Here is a 20719-nt window from a genome sequence, read left to right on the forward strand (position 1 = left end):
TCTTGTGCAGATGTGACCTTACCTCACGTCCTAATTTGTTTAAACAATCCTTTAAAGACTTCATTTATCATTGTATAGAGTACAAGTTTACCATTATTCTTCATGCTATGGTGTCTTCTGCTGACCTCTTGTGCAGATGTGACCTTACCTCACGTCCTAATTTGTTTAAACAATCCTTTAAAGACTTCATTTATCATTGTATAGAGTACAAGTTTACCATTATTCTTCATGCTATGGTGTCTTCTGCTGACCTCTTGTGCAGATGTGACCTTACCTCACGTCCTAATTTGTTTAAACAATCCTTTAAAGACTTCATTTATCATTGTATAGAGTACAAGTTTACCATTATTCTTCATGCTATGGTGTCTTCTGCTGACCTCTTGTGCAGATGTGACCTCCCTACAGTATACATTCATCTCAGAGCTTTTCAGCAACAGTACAGGAACATTCTTAATGGTAAGAAATTTTAGTTAAAACATGTAGTTCTTGTTTTCGTAATTATAAAGATACATTACATATTTCAAGAGATTGTGGGAGATTGTAATTGCATCAGTGTATATTGTAATACATGCTTTGGAAAACTGAAGAATTTTATGCGTTGTTATGTGTTATGATTTTACAGATGAACTGCAAAATGTGATAGACAAAATGTTTGATAAGTTACAGATACTTGATAAGGAGCAAGTTCAGTCACCAAAAATTACAGAGCTTATTGAACAGCTTCAGAGCTGGTACACTCGTAAGATAACAAAGGAAGGAAGTGATCACCAGCCTAAGGTTTGCATATCAACTCATTTTTATCCTCATTATGAATGTAAAGAATTAAGATAAAATAGATATAAAAGATAAGGAGAATTTAATTGTGGTGTGGTGTTATTATTATCATCATCATCGGTACAATCACAAAGCCATAATCTACAATGATGTCAATTGCCTTTACTCCTTCTCAAAATCAATTATCATTGGTGGATACCATTAACTCCAAAAAAAAACTAAATCCTCCGCAAAATATTTTTCCTTTTTTTCCATGTCTAATATATTAAATTATATATTCAATTTACAGATACTAATTATTGTATCATTTGATGTTCCTAGCTTAGTGAACTCAATCTGCAAATCCATTGGTCAATTACCTTGTAAGTATTCAATTCAACTTGTCATAACAAGTGTATAACACAGAGTCTTTGAGAGAAGATGTATTTTTATTCATATTAATGCTAGTTTAGACTAAATAGGCTTGTATAGATTTTGTACACTGCTAACTAGTTTAATATATCACTGCTTGACAAAGGCCTCTGATCTAAAATCAACTTTCTCTATCTTTGGCATTCCATGTCCATACTGGTGAGTCTGCTAAACTTACTATTTCGTACTACATTGAAAGTAATGCATATAATAAGAAATTCTAAGCTGTCTATCAAAAATATAGAAAACAAATTATATGTGAATGATATGTATTAATAAATGAGAAAACATGCAAGTGAAAACATTTCCCAACCAAGACTTTTTTCCCTAAAATGTTCATTTGTATCATGTATAATATAAAATACAATTTTCATTTTTCCATTATATAGATTTTATATGCAAATACTTTGCTGGTAGTGGCTATAGAGATATATCATCCCAACTGGACCACTGTAACTGCCTGGTCCTTAAGGAAAGCCAGATTGGTGAGGACTTTCCCTGGGCTCATTTCTCCCTGGTAGTAGGGTATGCACACCGCATAGAATCACCATGGGAAGAAATGTGTAATAGACAGAATATACGGTATATTGCACTCAAGATGGTCTGGCCACCGCACAATGACAAGAATCATCTGGGTAAGAGTGCATATACAAATAATGAATGTTTAGTTGAATGGAGAAAATGTTTTTCTGAACTGAAAGATGGACTGGTCTATTCAATAATTTTTTTTCTAATCTAAAGCCCTGTTTACACTATCAAACTAGTTTAACAAAAACAGTGTGATGTGCATAAATATGGTAGTTATATGCCCAAGGGTGATATGACATCATCATGTCCATATATTGGCACGTAACATTTTTTTGTCACATAAAGTTTGATAGTGTAGACATAGCTTTATGCTCTTTAACAAATATGGTGCTTGAAATTTGGCCACTCACATATTAGTTTTTGATTGGGCATTTCATAATTAAGCCTACCACTTTGCACACAATTCATGGATATACTCCAGTACATTTTTTTTTTATGTCGTAGAATTGCCTTACTGTTCTAAAAGCAGACTATTATTTTAGAGGAATGGAAAAAATTATTAAATCATTTTGTTTTCTTAAATAGGAACATCCACAGCAGGTGAGACTGAACCGATTGTGAATGCTGTTATAGGCTCATCAGCAGTCACTTCCAATCATCATCTTCTGCAATTGTTAGAAGCAAGGTTAGTCTAAGTTTGTAGGCAGAAAATTTAAAATTATATACATTAACATGTTGTGTTATACCTGAGCTCTACCATAACTTGGGGAAATTCTAATCAAATGCAATATCAAAAGATAATTGATTTGATTAGAACATGGAGCTTATTCCTCCATGGTTAGAACTAGGTTTAATAATAATGTGAAATATTTCATTAGGTTTAGAAACTATAACAATTTTTGTTTGTGTTTGTATTAATATATTTATTGTGGTGGTAGTGGCGTAATTCAGAAGCCCAAGGCCCCTGGGTTAGGGACCCTAAGTGACTCCGACGCTAGAGGCGTTTTTTTGCTTTTTTCAACATATTTTAATGCCTCTTTTTCCCTTTGGTCTGGGCCCTGGTTTAAGCCAGTAAAGCTCATAGCTGCAACACCGCTGTGGGGCGGGTCAAACATATATAACTGTATTTCTATATTACACACAATGTTGCTATGTTTGTGGAAATAAATTAAAATGCATAGACATAAATATGCTTCTCAATTGAATTACGTCATGAGGTGGTTTCCCGAATGATCGTAAAATCAAAACGATACTGGGTATGACCAACTAGCATTCTTGTCACCAACTAGTCATCCATTCATAGAGTACTGATGTAGCAGCCTCTGTACGGTGACTATAGAATGTGACCTGAGACATGACTAACCATGAATTTTAGTTGATAGAAGATTGAAAAATTTGTTATGAAGAGTTAAACTTTATGTGGATGTTTAATGAATTTATGTCAATAATGTTTACATACTAGGCACAGTAATATTTCTTAGTACTGTATAAACAATTTTCAGTTAATATCGTGATGTGGTTTCCTAAATGATCGTAAAATCAAAACGGTACTACTATTACGTACTAAATTACTGTATCATTAAAGATTTAATTTCCAAGTGCTTGAAAGAGATTATCTTACCGACCAATCTGCCTCAACTTGCCAGTCGTTTCCAGACATTGTGATCGATGAGAGGACCTGCATAATTCTACTACCTTCAAAGCAATTGACAGAGGAAAACGCTGTTGATTTCGTTATCAACAGGATAGTTGGGTTAAGTCTTCAATGTTGTTACTGTGCTGTCTTCATATGTAATGACGATGCATCTGCAAGGTAACATATTTTGATATGTTCAATTCATAAGATATAGATGACAAAACAGTGGTCGTATTCACCATTCAAACTTAGGGAGAAAGGGAAAGGGAAGCACTTACCCAAAAAATAAATAGAAATTGTAGCTTTGTTTTCTTTTATTTATTATTAGTTTTTTTTTCTTTTTATTTTTCGTATTTAATGTTATATCTTGAGGTGGGTCAAACTTAAAGTGTTTCTGACTTAAGTATGACTCTCCCCCCACATGATTACTTCATTGTATTTATTATCCTGTATGTTATGTGATTATACTGTGGAAATAAATTGAATTGAATTGAAAATTTAAACAAATTCCTATCTATTCTAAGTAAATACAATTGAAGGGAAATATTTAAATACTTACTGAGATAAGTAAAATACACAATATTTAAGGGAAATATCTCACTAACTTTGATTGTTGAATAAGAGTAAGACCACCGAGTCTCAAGGATGTTGTCTTTCTGATACATGTACGTCAAGCGCAATAATACAAAAATACATAAAATAAAGGTAATTAAAAAGATTGAAGCCACTTTTCCCTTTTCCCACAGATAGCAATTATGCATTTAAGTTCAAACTTAATGGATATGTACATTGTTGATTGATATATCAATATTTAATGTTTTTCCTCACAGCTACACATATTCAGGGCAGATGATAAACAACCTAGCAAGATTACATGCAGTAGCTGCACAATATTCTCCTTCCACCAATGATTTTGAAATCAAGGTATAATAATATTGTGTGAATAATTATGATAAAAATAATAACATTAAAATAAATCATCATTATAAAATAGACATCACTGTCTACACTAACTTTATGTGACAAAAATTGTAATGTGCACATATATGGACATGATGACATATTACTACCATATTTGGGAACATCAAACTAGTTTGATAGTGTAGACAGAGCTTTACTTTCTTCATTAACAGATACTGTATTGTTACAGTCAGGAGCAAACGGCACAACTTGTGAGATCTGTAGCGGATGCTTCGTTGGAAAGAAATCTTGAATGCAAAAGATATAAATTGTCTGAAACAATAAGCAAGGTACAGTAGTTAAAATCCAATACCCTTTTCACATCTACATAAATTGTAACAACTTGTAACCAGGTTTGATCTCCCCCGATTTATTACACGTTTTCATACACACAAACACGAACCCTAAGAAATCTCGGAAGGAAAGCATAGTGTTGGTTCAAGACGGAGTTTTGTCTTAATATTAGTAAAAAGATAAATATTTTGGCACATATGGCGTTTCATATGTATACTACTTGATTTTGGATATGTATTTTCAGACAAAAATCGAAATAAAAACAAATAAATAAAAAAAAAGACAATGAATACAGACTTGGGGCAAGTCTACATAGTTGCATGCTATTTGATTACTATGATTGGTCAGTTTAATACCAGGGCAATACACGCATGCACGGTAAGAACTGGAAACATTTCAGAACTAAAACAGGCCTCATCAGAGGCCCATCATCCTGAAATTGTCCACAAAATTGTATTCACACTGCAAACCTGGTTACAAGTTGTTACATTTTGCAGATGTGAAAGGGATATTAGTCGTTAAATCCATTAACGCCCCTTAGCTTTCCTTTTGTGGGTTTTGGATCAACAGTTATACCCTTCAATATCCCTTGTTATTAATTTATTTTAATATAAGATAAATAATATATAATATCTATATTTTTGTATTTTCATTGTATAAATGTATTTTGTTGGGACTCCTTTGGAAACAAACCTTTGGGCTTAAAGGGTTATCCCTTGCTTTCCATGTCTTTTTCTAAAGTCTTTGATGAATTATTCTATGTATTTATTTTCATTCATATTTTATGCTGTTTTATAAATTGTAATGTTCTTGGAAAGCAATAAATATTACTTAAATACTTCACATTGCTTAACAAAAACAAGTTTACACACACCATACAATACAAAATACAGGTGTTGTGTGTTGTTAAACTCCGGAGATAGCTAGGTGAAAGAGCTTCAAGATTCTAACAGACACAAGATCCTTTTGCAAGAGAAAAAAGAAATATAAACTTATTTTTTCTTGCAGCAAGAGAAGTTTCTTCTGTCCTTGCCATGTTTCAACTCCATCAGTGCCCAGCAGGTACTGTCCACTCACGGCCTTAGAAGCATCTTCCACATGTCCTTACCAAATATGATGAAAACATTTGCATGGTTACCAAATAAAGTACTGGAGGTAATTTATAATTCTAAAGTTAAGGATGTATTGTCCTCCAAAAACATGAAAAATGAAGATTAATAAAATCAGACTTTGAATATGCTATTTTGTAGTTTTAACAAAGTTAATCACTTTCGTAGAAAAAAAAACGAAAAATGTTTTCAGTTATGAAGTGATAAACGGTTAAATTCAACCAAAAACCCATTGGCTGGCAACCAATTTGACTATTTTTGCTTTAAATTACAGTTTTTTTAACTTTATAATATAAAAAATATTTTTTCACGGGGACAATATATCTTTAAATAAAATATATATAATATAAGTAAAAGCAAATCTAATAGGGAGGTTTCGCAACCTTACGAATACGATAACGAAAACGGATACGTCACACATTTGTGAAACTTTTGAGCTGATTCCCATTTCATATTCGTAAAGCGTATTCGTGTTGACGAATATCACCAGTCATATTCGTAACTACAAAACGAGTATAGTTTTTGATCTATTTTGCACATTTTGCATTTGAATTAGGAATGATTCATGATTATAATATAATTATAGATTTATTGAAAGTAATTTACTAAAGTAATTTACTAAAATGCCAGGTCAATTTAGATAAATAGCAGTTTTTAAAGTCCTCACTCGCTTTGATGTTACGCTAGGCCTAGGCAGCCAAGCACCAAGTACCTGCGCTTCTCTCAAATTTACCGCAGTCATATTTTGGACGCACCTCAATATTTCGTTGCCATGCGAAACAGATTTTTTTATGGCTTACGAAAACGAATACGTGTGCGTGACGTATCCGTTTTCGTTATCGTATTCGTAAGATTGCGAAACCTCTCTATTATTGATTCAATTGTTATATCCTTTTTTAGGGGTTGTATTCGATCATGCATCGTAATGAAGATATAAAACCAAAACTTGATCTACCTTTTACTGAGAACATTCCATTAGATTGTAGAGAGGAAGGCAAAGCTAAAAGCATGGCATCATATGACCTTCACCCAAAGCCGAGTGAAATTAAAGTGGAACCATTTGAATTTCCTAGTTTAGATTTTAAAAAGAATGAATTCCATGACTTTGGTACCAAGGATTCAATTGAACATTCTGTCTCTCGAAACTTATTCCCCGACAAATACGAAGCAATGGATCAACAATATGAACACGCTATGAAAGGTTGGCCAACATTTCAAGATTCTAACAGATTCTGTATTGATAATCGCATTACGAATCAACCAGCAACATTTGAACATTTACCATGGGATAGCCATGGTATACAATCCAATATGTCAGGTGTTTCAAATAGTATGTCACACCATGAACACTTAGCAGGTGATATTTTTGGTAATGCAGTACCTAAAGCATTTCAATCGCAACAGATGAATCATTATCATACTTCACCGATGAATCATTATCATACTTCACCGATGAATCACTATCATACTTCACCGATGAATCATTATCATACTTCACCGATGCATCAATTCTCAACGGACCTATGGAATAATGCTAGAATGACAATTCCAGGAAATTTGGAAACTCAAAATAAATATTCCACGTCTGGTGCATACAAGCCTAGGAAAACATTTGGCAATCATCTGTCAGAACAAAGTTTTATGTCTGGTGCATACAAGCCTAGGAATACATTTGACAATTCCCTATCAGAACCAAGTGTTCAGTCTGGTGCATACAAGACTAACAATACTCCTAATCATCTGTTACAAGAAAGTATTATGTCTGGTGCATGCAAGCCTACCAATATTTTTGGCAATCCCCAATCAGAACAAAGAACATTTCGTAGAGACAGTTATGGTTATGTAGGAATGAATGAAATGCCTTTTGATAGAGTAACAGCAAATACCCAGCAGGAACAGAAAGACTGTCGGTTCCCCAATAGATTTGTTAGCAGTGTTCAGGAGGATGAAGAATTTAATTGTGCTATGGCAAGACGTGTCATGAATCCTACAGATCCTCCAAATAGAAAGGCACACACTCTACCTTGGGAAACATTTGATGCATGGAAGGATCCATAAGCAATTGGCTAGAGAGCAATTTAGAGACCTTAATTTGCCTTCAGGTCAGGACACATGCACTGTCTAGCTTACAATTTATGTCATCATCATCATCTTCGTCGCATCTTGAAATTAAATAAAAATGACAACAGATAACAATCAAATGTACTGTACAGCCCTGTAAAGGCCGATTTACACAGACGAGCAGCAATGGTAATATAAATATAGAATCTTATGTTATTCCTTATGACCATTTACACACAACGCGGAGTGGACGGGCAGTTTCCGCTCAGAGCAGATACAGATTCTATGTGGGACAAGCTACATAGTTTTCCGCTTGCCATTACTGTTCGTCTGTGTAAATTGGCCTTAAGGAATTACTGTTAATGTAAATATATAAACATGTTTTTTGCAATTTAATTATATGCAAATTCAATCTTTCATTTTGTATTACCATATTGGTCTTATAGTATACCAAACATCTAGATGCAACTTGCCATTTGGTTGGTTCATATCACAATTTTTTTTTGTAATACAATAGGTAGTTAGAATAAAGGGCAACAGTTCACTTTAGAAATAACAGTACTGTATACAGGTAGGCCTAGATGTAAACATGTTTTATATTCATTGACAACCTGACTGGCGCTGCCTCATTGAATGGAACAGTCAATTATTCTAACCCATTAAACATTGTATATTTCAGATCTTTCAGTCGAACCAACTAAACAGTTTGATAATAATATGTAGACCTGTGCTGTAAAGCATGTTACATTAAACGAGTTGTATTATCTCAATCTAAAATAGCATTTATTGGAGTCCTTCAATTTCATTATGAACACAAAAATACAATTGTCATTAACATCAATCTACATTCAACAAATATGGAAGTAAGCGTCACTAAAACTGTCAAAAGTTGTAAATATTGCAATATGTATGCACTAATGGTAATTGGAGATATGCAATATGATTTGTTTATCAATATAAATTTGCAATAGATTAATTCTGAACCAAGTTGTAACTGGTATATTTGTAATGATCATAAGATACAAACATGTTACAATGGGTTTGTCAATCAACAACTCAATTTTGACACATACAATTATTACAATAATGTTGCAATATTAATAAAAAAATATCTGAACATGAAATATTGGGAAACATTTAACTATCATTATACAATCAATTTATAAAAATTCAATTTGTGCGTTTCAATATAACATTTAATTAACAATAAAAATATTTCTACAAATCTTCAATGATAATTTTCAAAAATTAACTCAAATCAAACAAAGAATTTATTTAGACAATATGGTTTATTGCAGATAGCTTGATATCTGTATAAAGCATTGTTGCAAAATGCATGGTGGGAAGGAATGAACAAATCAAATAGCGAACGATTCGCCATTTCCTTCCCATCATGCAAGCTTTTTATCGCTATCTGAGATAAACCTAATAATTGCTACAAATACAGATAATGGCAACGTTGACAATTCCAACAATGAAATAAATATTCCTTTTCTCAATACTGCCTTACCTGGATAGAATGACTTATTAAAGACGCTAAACAACATTTTCCTCATTTGACTAAACTAAGATAGGATAGGCTATAACAACAATAACTCTATTCTGTCCCTAAAATTCTATAAAGTACGATGCGATCAATTAACATTAAAATGCTTGTTAAATAAGCCTATTTAAGTACAGCACACGCATTGATTTCTTTTACATTGTTTTATACAATCTTTTACTCCCAATTTGCATGCTATAAGACACAACAATGAATCCAAACAATATTATTTTAACATGAATTCCTCAATGAGTTGTAGATATGTTAACACAATACATTAATATCTTGAATGTTTTATGTACAAAACCTTTTCCCCACACAACTAAATTACAATCTGTTTTACAGTTGTGTTAATTCATTAAGTATTTTTATCCTATATATGTAATACGATCCTGAAATTTAATTAAGTTTCTGTTGTTAGGGTAGTAAAGTTAAGAGTCTACTAATTTTGCATGCAAAATGCTATGTACAATTTTAAATTTAACTACAGCTAAAAATGTAAAACAATCTAATATTACAAGGTTAGTTTATGGTACAATAAAGTGCAAATCTCCATTAAAATTGTACATCTTGCACGTGTGTTAGTAAAGGCCAATATTGAAAATAATTATACAGTATAAAAATTAAATACTTGTGAGAGATATAAAAAAAGAAGCTAAAACGCATGCATATTTGAGGTGATACCGTTGCTAGTGAGTTGCTACCTGTATTACACATTCAAATAAAATAAAATAAATAAATAAAAATAAATTTTGAGGTCAATTTTTGTCGGATTTATTTGCATTTCAGCGAGTTTAAATATACCTATTGTACGGAGGTATTTGATTAAATATTGACAATTTTTTAGGTTTTTAAAATTCATTTCCTTGAATATGAATATGTTCAAATAAAACATTCATTTAATACTATCGATAATGATCAAGTCATGACACAAACATATGCAAAATTATTAAATCTACGAGATACCACATAAACAATCAACTATGTTTATTATAGTACACACTTTAACGCCCATTTTCATACCCTGGGAACAGCTCCCTTAAGATGGTTGCAAGAACTTTGCTCTGCGCCATACTGTAACCTTTTCCCAGGTCATGTCGACAGGAAGGGCAGTTGTACACTTGTGCACGGAACGAGCGCTGCAAGCATGCCTGAAATGAAAAAGTATTTTAAATGGTAAAAAATGAAAGATAAAATAAACGATTATTTTAAATAAGCACTGTCTACACTATCAAACTTTATTTGACAAAAAATGTATGTATATATGGACATGATGATATCATAACACTACTATACACTAGTTTGATAGTGTAGACATAGCTTAAGATGAAAAAAAAGTCATGAAATAGATTTCCTTCTGAATTTACAATATGTGTATTTGTAACTCTAACTACTGTGGAATAGCTTTGCGTAATGGTGTCGAGAAATAAAGTTTTTTCCTACTCCGACGTAATTTTGATTTGCAGATGCTCAGACTGACGTGTCGTGGAATCAACTTCCATAAGGAATCATAACAATTAGCTGTCCTCATTGCATCTAACATTCAGTACAATGTTTATTGTTTAGTAAAGCTCTGTCAATCAAACATAATGGACAAAAAATGTGATGTGTCCATATATGGACATGATGTTATACCACTACCATATTTGGCTATATCACTATCATATTTGGGCACATCACACTTTTTTTTGTCGAACTAGTTTGATAGTGTAGACAGATCTTAAAACAGATAGCACATTGTTGTGGATCTATGCAAACAATTGTCAACAACAATGGTTTGTTCTTTTATAACTTGCAATACAGTATTATACAGATATTGCCCTGCTTAAAGGTGAAATATAAGATTTGACATCCCCTCGGGAATGATATTTTGCTCTCTGGAATATATTTTCCTCAGAGCTAGACGCTTCGGGAAATATATATATAAAATGCAATATAGCTACCGACAAGCACACACAGGTTAATATTGTTTCAGTTTTCCTTCCCTATAATGGATACACCCACCACCCATTTAATGCTCTTACCTTACAGACATTGTGTTTGCAAGGCGTTGTGATAGGTTGATAAACCAACTCCTGACAACAAATACACATGAAAACCTCTTCAACAGTTGACAGGAAACTCTGAAAAAACAAAAAAAAAGGTTTAAAATAAGTAGAAATTACAATTTAAAAATTTATTGCTCTCCCAAAACCGGACAATCTTGGGCTGGCCCACAATGTCTGGTTGGCAGGATGCATGTCACTAGTCTCCAAGCCAATCTTGGGCTGGCCCACCATGTCTGGTTGGCAGGATGCATGTCACTAGTCTCCATGCCAATCTTGGGCTGGCCCACTATGTCTGGTTGGCAGGATGCATGTCACTAGTCTCCATGCCAATCTTGGGCTGGCCCGCCATGTCTGGTTGGCAGGATGCATGTCACTAGTCTCCAAGCCATTATACAAACCTTTCCTTTTTTCATCTCTTCCATGACATCATTCCATGCCTTTGTATTCTCTTCATCTTCCTTTATTTTTTTCTTCATCTCTGCGGGAATTTCTGCCTTCTCTATTTTCTTCTTTTTGGCCGGTGTACCAGATGTGGACTCTAAATACAAGATAAATTGGTTACTACAATTTATTTACTGCAATTAACATCAGACAGATTTGCTGCCAGTTAGGAGTCTCACACATTTAAACTACCAATGCATGCAGTATCAAAGTATTAAATCTAAATTCTATACCAGTTTTTTTTCTTTTGCCTTTCGACGTTCCCTCTGCTTTCTCCTCATCATCACCATCTTTTGATTTTCCCTTTTTCTTCAACTCTTTTTCTTTCTCCTTCGCAGCCATTGCCTCTAAGTATCCATCAGGGTACTGAAGAATATATCATAACTAAGTTAATTACATGTTTTTCTAAATAATTTCTTTTGCTGAAATTCATATTCATAAATGTATTTCTCAAATATGATGGCGCTATCGGCACAGCACTGGTATCCCAAGTGCTCAGACATAAAAACGAAATGTTATATTTATATATTAATTTTTTCCAAACATGATCTTGTAAACCAAAAACATTAAAAAAGTATACCTGTACAGTAAGGCCGTGTTCTTTGATCAGTTTCTTTCCCATCTTCGTCCACGGAGCTGGAGATTCATCATCACGACGAAGCAAAAATCGCCAAACCCTGAAACCACTCTTACCCTTCTCAGGCCAATATTGCACAATCTAAAAATAGATTTAGTTTCTAATATTAGAACCTTTTTTACCCCCTCACCTTTTTTAAACGTTACCTCTTAAAATCACAAAATGCTCAGACTGACGTGTCTTTGAATCAGTTTCAAGTAAGAATCATAGCATTAGCTGTCCTCATTGCATTCATGTTGTAAACACCTAAATTTAGTACTATAATAGCCTTATGACAATTAAAAATTATTCCAGGCATGAAATCCACATTATTTTGTATCAGGTAGGCTAGTAAACACTAAAATAATTGAAATTTGTTAAGAATACTGACAGAAACCCAGAATTCTGGTAAATTATTTAATCATACCTTGTATATTCCATCATATCTGCAACCATCCTCTGGCGCATATTTTGAATGTTTTCTTCCCTTACAGCTACGCACAACACGTACCGATTTACCTGCTTTCCAATCCTTAGCCTCACCTCCATTCTTTTTGTCCAATGGGCAGTTGCAGTTTCTTGCAAGGGCTCTAACAAGAAAAAAAAAAGAAAATGTTCTTTTAAATCTTTTTTTAGACTTAATTTATTCTCATATTATTTCGCCTTAATAAATTACTTACTGATTCATCTTTGTCAATTCTTGATCACATGATTGTTCAGCGGTTCGTTTGTTTCCAGAGAGGTCACGACCTCCACTTCCTGTGTATGTAAACTCTTCACCATTATCCTTAAAATAGTATAAACAGAGTGCAATTAATTCAATAATAAATAACCAATTAACACTGTGAACACATGGCAGAATTTCCTTTCTATATCATGCCATCGGGTCACTAATCTATTTCTTCTAATCCATCATTAACGTAAATCTTCTAATTGTAACCCTGGGTCATTATTCTTTGATTTTAGGGTGGGTTACTATTAGAAGGGGGGGGGGGGGTTACTATTAGAACTCTAACTTTATTTTATAAACTTAAAAACACTCAATCTTCACCCACTCCCGAGATCAACATGCATTATTTCCTTATTTTCAAAATACGGCTGCATCATAAACGATCAATAGTTTTTGTGACTCTAATAGTAACCCCTAGATTGACTTATAAGGTGGGTTACTATTAGAAGGTGGGTTACTATTAGAAGGAGGGTTACTATTAGAAGGAGGGTTACTATTAGAAGGAGGGTTACTATTAGAAGGAGGGTTACTATTAGAAGGAGGGTTACTATTAGAAGGAGGGTTACTATTAGAAGGAGGGTTACTATTAGAAGGAGGGTTACTATTAGAAGGAGGGTTACTATTAGAGTAGTGGGTTACTATTAGAAGGTGGGTTACTATTAGAAGGAGGTTACTATTAGAAGGAGGGTTACTATTAGAAGGAGGGTTACTATTAGAGTAGTGGGTTACTATTAGAGTAGTGGGTTACTATTAGAAGGAGGGTTACTATTAGAAGGAGGGTTACTATTAGAGTGTGGGTTACTATTAGAGTAGTGGGTTACTATTAGAGTAGTGGGTTACTATTAGAAGATTGACGGTAATACATTCTTATAGCCTACCTCATCATCTTCATAGCCACCTGCCAAAACAATTGAATAAGCACCTTCTATTTCACGGCCATGAATTCCTGCCACGTGAGGGCGGTGTATACCTACTTCGCTGACTTGAACCCTGAACTTCCACTGTGTTCCGACGTGTATTCCAGGTATTTCTCCAAAGTGATTGGGTGGTACAATGGTACAAATTTTTGACCGACCAACGCATGCCATACCCTAAAAAAAAAAAGCAGACAATTTCAAGCAACACTTCAGGAACCCCTTTAAATGGAACATTACTTTTAAGTGGGCACTTTCCTGTGAAGCGAATGAGGGGTCTTATGAGCCTTTAACACAAAACGTGAAGCGGAAGTGTGGTTAAGCAGAAACCTGCCAAGGATAGATAAAAATTCTACGTGGGAAAATCGCAGTTTTTCCGCTCACCGCTCGTGTAAATTGGCCTTTATGGCGCTGCACTGTTCAAACACACAACATCTAACATGCATTGGAAGTAAATCAAATATAAAATGTGTTGAATCTACCTTTCCCCAATCACGTTTACAAGATGATTTCGACGACGCCATTTTGGCCTTCTTCTTGCTCTCCTTCAGTTTTTGACCAGCTTGCACCACTTCACTTGCATCATTTTTACATAGGGGACAATACCTTAAAAAACAATAATATTGCTTGGGTCCAATACAATCAACTTTGGCAAAGACAATTTTCTTTATTTCTTTCGCTAATCGAAGGTTTGCCCCATACTAATAAATACATTAAATACAAACAATAACACTGAAATAGCAAAAGCAATACATATCAATGAAATTAGCATAATAAAAACACAAAAAAAACCCCATTAAGACTTGACCGTCTAGTCTAAACTAAATATCGAGAGACACATTTCTAATAGACACGATAGTTTCCATAGCAAATCATATATTTGCTTGATTACATCACATTTTACAATAGGGAGGTTTCACAATCTTACAAATACGATAACGAATACGTCACGCACACGTATTCGTTTTTCGTAAGCCAGTAAAAATCTGTTTCGCATGGCAACGAAATATTGGGGGCCCCGTCCAAAATATGACTGCGGTAAATTTGAGCGAAGCACGGGTAAGTGTTGCTTGGTGCTTGGCTGCCTAGGCCTAGCGTAACATCAAAGCGAGTGAGGACTTTAAAAACTGCTATTTATCAAAATTGACTTGGCATTTTAGTAAATTACTTTAGCAAATTATTTTCAATAAAAGTATAATTATTTTATAATCATGAATCATTCCTGATTGAAATGCAAAATGTGCAAAATAGCTCAAAAACTATACTCGTTTTGTAGTTACGAATATGACTGGTGATATTCGTCAACACGAATACGCTTTACAAATATGGAATAGGTATCAGCTCAAAAGTTTCACAAATGTGCGATGTATCCGTTTTCGTAAGGTTGTGAAACCTCCCTAATAACCATAAACTTACCATTCGTCAACATCTGGGATTGACGCAAGGGGCGGGTCTAGACAGTACAGATGGTAGGCCATATCGCACTCGTCGCACATCAGCTGTTTATCAGGGTCTTCTTTCCCGCCACATTTATGACAGGCGCATTGCTTGCATTTCTTGTCTGGGTTATCTTTACAAACATTACAATCTGGCTGGTTAGTTCCTGCAAAAAATAAATAATAAAATATATTATATAATACCTAAATAAATTTCTGTCATTTGATTTGACGATTGTGGGTCACATGGAATGCAATATACGCACTATTAAACGATCGTTTAATAGTACTTTTTTTTGTGTACAAAAAAAAAATCTGCTACCTTTTATTCGATTCAAATGACAGGAATCTATTTAGATTTTATATAAAACAAATAATGAATGTTTTATATTCGTGTAATGGTACAAATAATGGCATTTAGCTGTCGCCTTGGTGATATATAACCTTTCATTATTCACCTTATGCCATTATTTATACCATTACACTCATAAACATTCATTATTTGTATAATATTATCTGTCAGCTGGGTGCAGTAGAGTTAAGGATCCATAGGAAGGAGTTGCGCTTATCTGAATAAAATATGTCTATTTTTGTGCTGTTGGTACAAATACTTTTTACATTATAGAGTACTTACTTCTAACCGAGGATGGGTCTTCAAGATCAATGCTAGTTTCTCCGTATTTCTCAATTTTGTAAATTTCATCCGTGAACTTTATTTTGCAATCTTTTAGTGAATCACCAGCTGGGCCCAGAATAACGTCGCCTATCAGCTCATTAGACGTTCGACGAGATTTCTGAAGAAAATAATAAACAAATTATTTTGAGGTGGGCCTGGTATGAATGGAATACAGTAACAAACTATTACATAACACAAATAGATTCCTGTCATTTGATTGGACAATTGTGGGTCATATGATAAAACTTAAGTGCTTTTAATGTTCAGCATAACAATGTTTTGCGCATACTCCAGCGGCTTTGCGCATGCTCTATCTCTGTGTAATTCGGGGAATAAAACTCCAGACAATGCATGTACACATTTTGACATTAATCCAGTATTTAAATATTGATTTCAAAAGTTCCAGTACCATAAATAACAAATTTTTATCAATATGGATAAAAAATATCAATCAAATTTACCATGCTTGTGATTTCTAAATCATACCAAAAGCCTCGGTCAGCAGGGTCATCTGAATTGTAGTTTGCCATCACCAAATCGCCAACCTTCATCTCGTCCCACTTCAAAACTGTACGTGCCCGCGGCCTCATGTATTTGCTGTTCAAATTGGCAACTTCATTATCATCATACCTAACAAAATTTAAAGCAGAAAAATATTATTTCTTGGACCATAAAAATATTCTATCTAACTATAATTTGTTAAATAAGTCAATATTTTTATCCCCAAGTGAATAAAATCTGTACTTGGTTGACCTCGTCAATTGTAAGTTTAAAATATTTATCCAAGCTATATATTAATCCAAAGGCAAATTACTGAAAATATGTCAGTGGCTGGATCTCAATGGAGATACTGTACAAAAAAAAAAGGCTAAATCAAAACGATAAAGTAAAACAGCCAGAACAATTAGCAGAGCTTTCAGGCAACACTAGCCCTAAATCAGTGCAAGTAAGCTATACATAATACATACCCCTCAAATTTTACATGATATATTAAAGATCCCTCTTCTGGTAAATCTATTCCATCCACTTTTGATTCAGTTTCCATGTCTTCACATTTTTCTTCTTTCTTTTCCTTTTGTTCAGTGGTTTTCTCAACTGTCTCATTCTGATTTTGATCTACAATTTGTTCATTTGATTCTTCAGTTGTTTTAGGAGACTTAATTGTAATGCTTGTGATGCTTGCCTCAAACCAAGCACCCATACTTATATCCATGGCATCTACAATATCTCCAACCTGTAATAAACAGATTGCAATTAAAGTGCTACAAACAGATTTGTGTTTGGCGATACAAATGTTATTTGTAATAATTACATTTTCCTGGCAAAGTAAAAGACACACTGTAAGCTTAGCCTAGACTCATCTTTGCGATATCCTTACAAAAAATGAAATTTGTAATATCTGCCAAACAATCATACCAATAAGCAGATAAAATGAATTATATGGGCCTACTGATCATAAAAAAATAGTAGAGCCGCTTTAGGGGACCAAAAAAATGTCCCTTAATGTAAGTCCATAAGTTATATAGTTTAGTTTGCTTAATTTGTTTCATGAGAAAGTGTATTTTTAACTGGATATAGGCGTCCCTCCCAAAGGACTGTATAAGAATTGAAGGAGAATTTGATTTTTACAATAAAGAATAGTTACCACATATGTAAACTATCAAACAATGTAACAATGAATTATATAACTTAAATAATTTGACTATTGTACAAATACTACATTATTCCATTACAATACAATTATATTGTGTATAAAATAGAAACATTGTTATAATGGTTAAATGTACTCAACCGTTTAACAATTATTTTTCACATTGCTTTGTTCCTTTATCTACAGTTGCTTAATACAAAGTTCAATGTTTTCCAGGACAATTACTAAGAAAGAAACACCAACTGGGATACATTTATATTTTATTTTTAACCACAAAATATTTCAAATTGTTTAATCACTTACCTTGTAATGACCTCTAAGTTTATTGACCTCGCTACTGCTGGAGGGGCCATCTTCTGTTGCTATGGCTGCGTCGCCACTGTAGCTTCCGCTACCTGACTGTTCGGAGTCGCTAACCTCGGAGCAGAAACCACTCTCCGGTTTACCCTCCTCAGATTTTTCTTCATCGAGTTGAGGAGGCGGCTTTTGCACCATAATCTGTACGATTTCATTGAGACCAACTTTATAGTCAAACAGTGAGTGCCCATCAACAAGCTGAAAAATAAAAATGAAAAAAGAAATGTTTATATTTTATTATTAGAATCTGGCCAAATCCAAAAGCACAATATATTACAACAAAACATCACACCACATGTATGTAAACATGAGGGATAGTTTACTTTAAGAGTAGTTGACCTCATGACCTTGCAGCTGCAAAATAGGGAATTTTTGTGATCATAAGGATAAAAACACAAAAAAAATAATGTTTAACAAATTTTGTTTAAATGCTATACAGTACATTAATTAGAAAGAATGCAACTATTATGCCGCACTACTAAAGTTTTCCTTAAACTTATATTCAAGGCTTGTATAGCAATTAAAACTCAACACAAAGGTTTGTTTCTGGTTAAGACATTACAAATCATGTGGGCATATAAATAGGTCAGAAGGCCACAATGGTAAAGTTACTACATACAGAGATCAGATTCACACACAACATTTCGCATGAAATTCAGTACATTTGGCAAGTATCCCAAAAATACATTTTTGCAGTGATCAGGTAAAGATGACATTCTCAATAGACTTTATATATGAATTACATATCATTGGGGAAAAAGAGAATATAAAGGTTGATATTTTATACAAATTCAATGCTGTTTTTCAAATGGCTATAACATTAGGCAATAATGTGAATGGAGAATAGAAGATGGTATTTTGGCAAAGAGGATTGATAAAAGCCGAGCTGGTTTAAGACTAGTGGTTAGACATTAGGTCAAGGTTCAAGGGTAATACTAATAGATGATCCGGAACACAGCCCAATTGTTAAGGGCCCACCTGCCACCTCAAATCGGTCAACAATTTTTGAGAAATTATTCAGATGATTAGGTTAATAATTTAGGAATAAGATTCAGTTTGTAATTTAGTTATTGGACAGATCGTTGCCAACATTCCTGTATTGATGGCCGGGAGATTTTGGACTCGTCTCTCTGCCTACCAACGTGCTCCTGGCTTTCAATTTTTTTTCTAGTATTAGAAAAATAACTGAATTTTTATGTATATGTTTTTTGCAAAATAACAACAATTTTCAAACACAAATTTACGATATTTATTCCACTGTACGGACCATCTGCAGCCATTATTATTATTATTAAACTAGACTGCTTTGTCACACTGGGCTCCCCTCACCTTCTGGTGTCTATAATAAATGGAGGGCGACGTTCAGATAAAAAAATTACCACCTCCCAAATTTTGTAGGCATGTATGTTGTTTGCTGATTTTGTGTTAGAGATTATTTAGTGGGTTAGGCCCCCAACTTTCTGTGGTCACGACAGTTGCAATTGCGTAATCTTAATCCATCTATCAAACTCTTGATTCGGTGATTTTATTGGTCTGTCCCAAATCCTAGTCTATAGTACTTTACCATTCGATATATTAAAAAAATCTATGACAGCAATTATTTTTTTGCAGACCCAGGTTACATGGATCTGAAGCGACAGATGAAATTGGTCAAGTTTTATTTCGGACGTGATAATTGTCTTACTAAAAGCAGAGCACTAAATAAGAAAGACATCCCCCGCAGTCTTGTATAAGGGGAACGAGCATAGCAAGAAAACCAGAAAATATTGGTTCCACTGAAAAAAAAGACCTCGTCTGTCTGAAAAACAAAATACTGTAAGACGGTATATCACACAAAATTTGTCAAACATCATAAATGATTATCATTAATAAACATTACAAAATAATATATAGACTCTAAAGAAACTGAAAATAATACAATTTGAAAAACAAACCTGTTTGCCTCTAAAAAACAGGCGTTGATGTTCAGGTGGTGCATTGAATTCCTCAACGAGTTTTTCACGAAGTTCTTCAATTTTCGTAAGCTTCGAGAGGCCATCCACTCGAATAGACTTTTTACCATCAACAAAACCTCTCACTTGGATCCACATCCTGATTTATTTCGCTAAAACTCTCTTTTGTAAAATGGATGTGTACTTGATCCTCAAGTTGTTAATCAGACATGAACTATTCTTCAAGAATGTTTCAACGTTCTATATAGCCACTTTTTTCCCAGATAATCACAACACAACGCTAGCTATAAAAACGTAACAACAACTGAGACCTCGCACAGATTACACATGTAGCAAGTGGCGCGAAAGGTCTTAAATGACCTTATTATAATTATGGTATCCAGACGTTGTTTAGACATAGGCCTATACACTATAAGTCAAATTTTTTTACATTTTCCGTATTGTTTATTATGATAAATCAATCATAATTTCAATTATATTTTAGATATTTCTTATACATATACTAACGCAGTCAATATTAGTATCATAATTTTCAAATAGGTAATCATCAATGATTATTTTATTCATCAATTTTAATTCTGT

At 33.7% G+C, this 20719-nt stretch overlaps 2 protein-coding genes across 2 annotated transcripts; one reads left to right on the plus strand and one right to left on the minus strand.

The window, feature by feature from the left end:
* The first annotated feature begins 808 nt into the window (after positions 1–808).
* Positions 809–8543, plus strand: LOC140051903 (uncharacterized). Its single transcript, XM_072097250.1, has 9 exons — positions 809–814; positions 1064–1136; positions 1575–1820; positions 2299–2398; positions 3299–3526; positions 4180–4273; positions 4483–4599; positions 5612–5758; positions 6613–8543. Exons 1-9 carry the CDS (start codon positions 809–811, stop codon positions 7768–7770), a joined length of 2169 nt encoding a protein of 722 aa, XP_071953351.1. The 3' UTR covers positions 7771–8543.
* LOC140051069 (E3 ubiquitin-protein ligase UHRF1-like) lies at positions 8474–20440 on the minus strand. The gene is made up of 15 exons (XM_072096159.1): positions 20120–20440; positions 18132–18383; positions 17146–17411; positions 16639–16807; positions 16136–16295; positions 15482–15668; positions 14548–14671; positions 14030–14242; positions 13102–13208; positions 12849–13011; positions 12386–12523; positions 12039–12171; positions 11763–11902; positions 11341–11439; positions 8474–10467 (listed from the first exon to the last, which is right to left on the minus strand). Exons 1-15 carry the CDS (start codon positions 20273–20275, stop codon positions 10321–10323), a joined length of 2454 nt encoding a protein of 817 aa, XP_071952260.1. The 5' UTR covers positions 20276–20440; the 3' UTR covers positions 8474–10320.
* Between the last annotated feature and the right edge of the window lie 279 nt (positions 20441–20719).

Source organism: Antedon mediterranea, chromosome 6 (assembly GCF_964355755.1).
Source record: "Antedon mediterranea chromosome 6, ecAntMedi1.1, whole genome shotgun sequence".
Taxonomy (NCBI): domain Eukaryota; kingdom Metazoa; phylum Echinodermata; class Crinoidea; order Comatulida; family Antedonidae; genus Antedon; species Antedon mediterranea.

What these genes read in the sequence shown, in the direction of transcription:
- LOC140051069 (XM_072096159.1), bottom strand. Translation starts at nt 20,275, where the DNA reads ATGTGGATCCAAGTGAGAGGTTTTGTTGATGGTAAAAAGTCTATTCGA. An exon ending in ATTTAGAAATCACAAGCATG is followed by an intron (nt 16,296 to 16,638) that starts GTAAATTTGATT and finishes TATTTTCTTCAG; the next exon opens with AAATCTCGTCGAACGTCTAA. An exon ending in AGGCAAAAGAAAAAAAACTG is followed by an intron (nt 11,903 to 12,038) that starts GTATAGAATTTA and finishes TCTTGTATTTAG; the next exon opens with AGTCCACATCTGGTACACCG.
- LOC140051903 (XM_072097250.1), top strand. An exon ending in ATCCATTGGTCAATTACCTT is followed by an intron (nt 1,137 to 1,574) that starts GTAAGTATTCAA and finishes TCCATTATATAG; the next exon opens with ATTTTATATGCAAATACTTT. An exon ending in CTGCAATTGTTAGAAGCAAG is followed by an intron (nt 2,399 to 3,298) that starts GTTAGTCTAAGT and finishes GTATCATTAAAG; the next exon opens with ATTTAATTTCCAAGTGCTTG.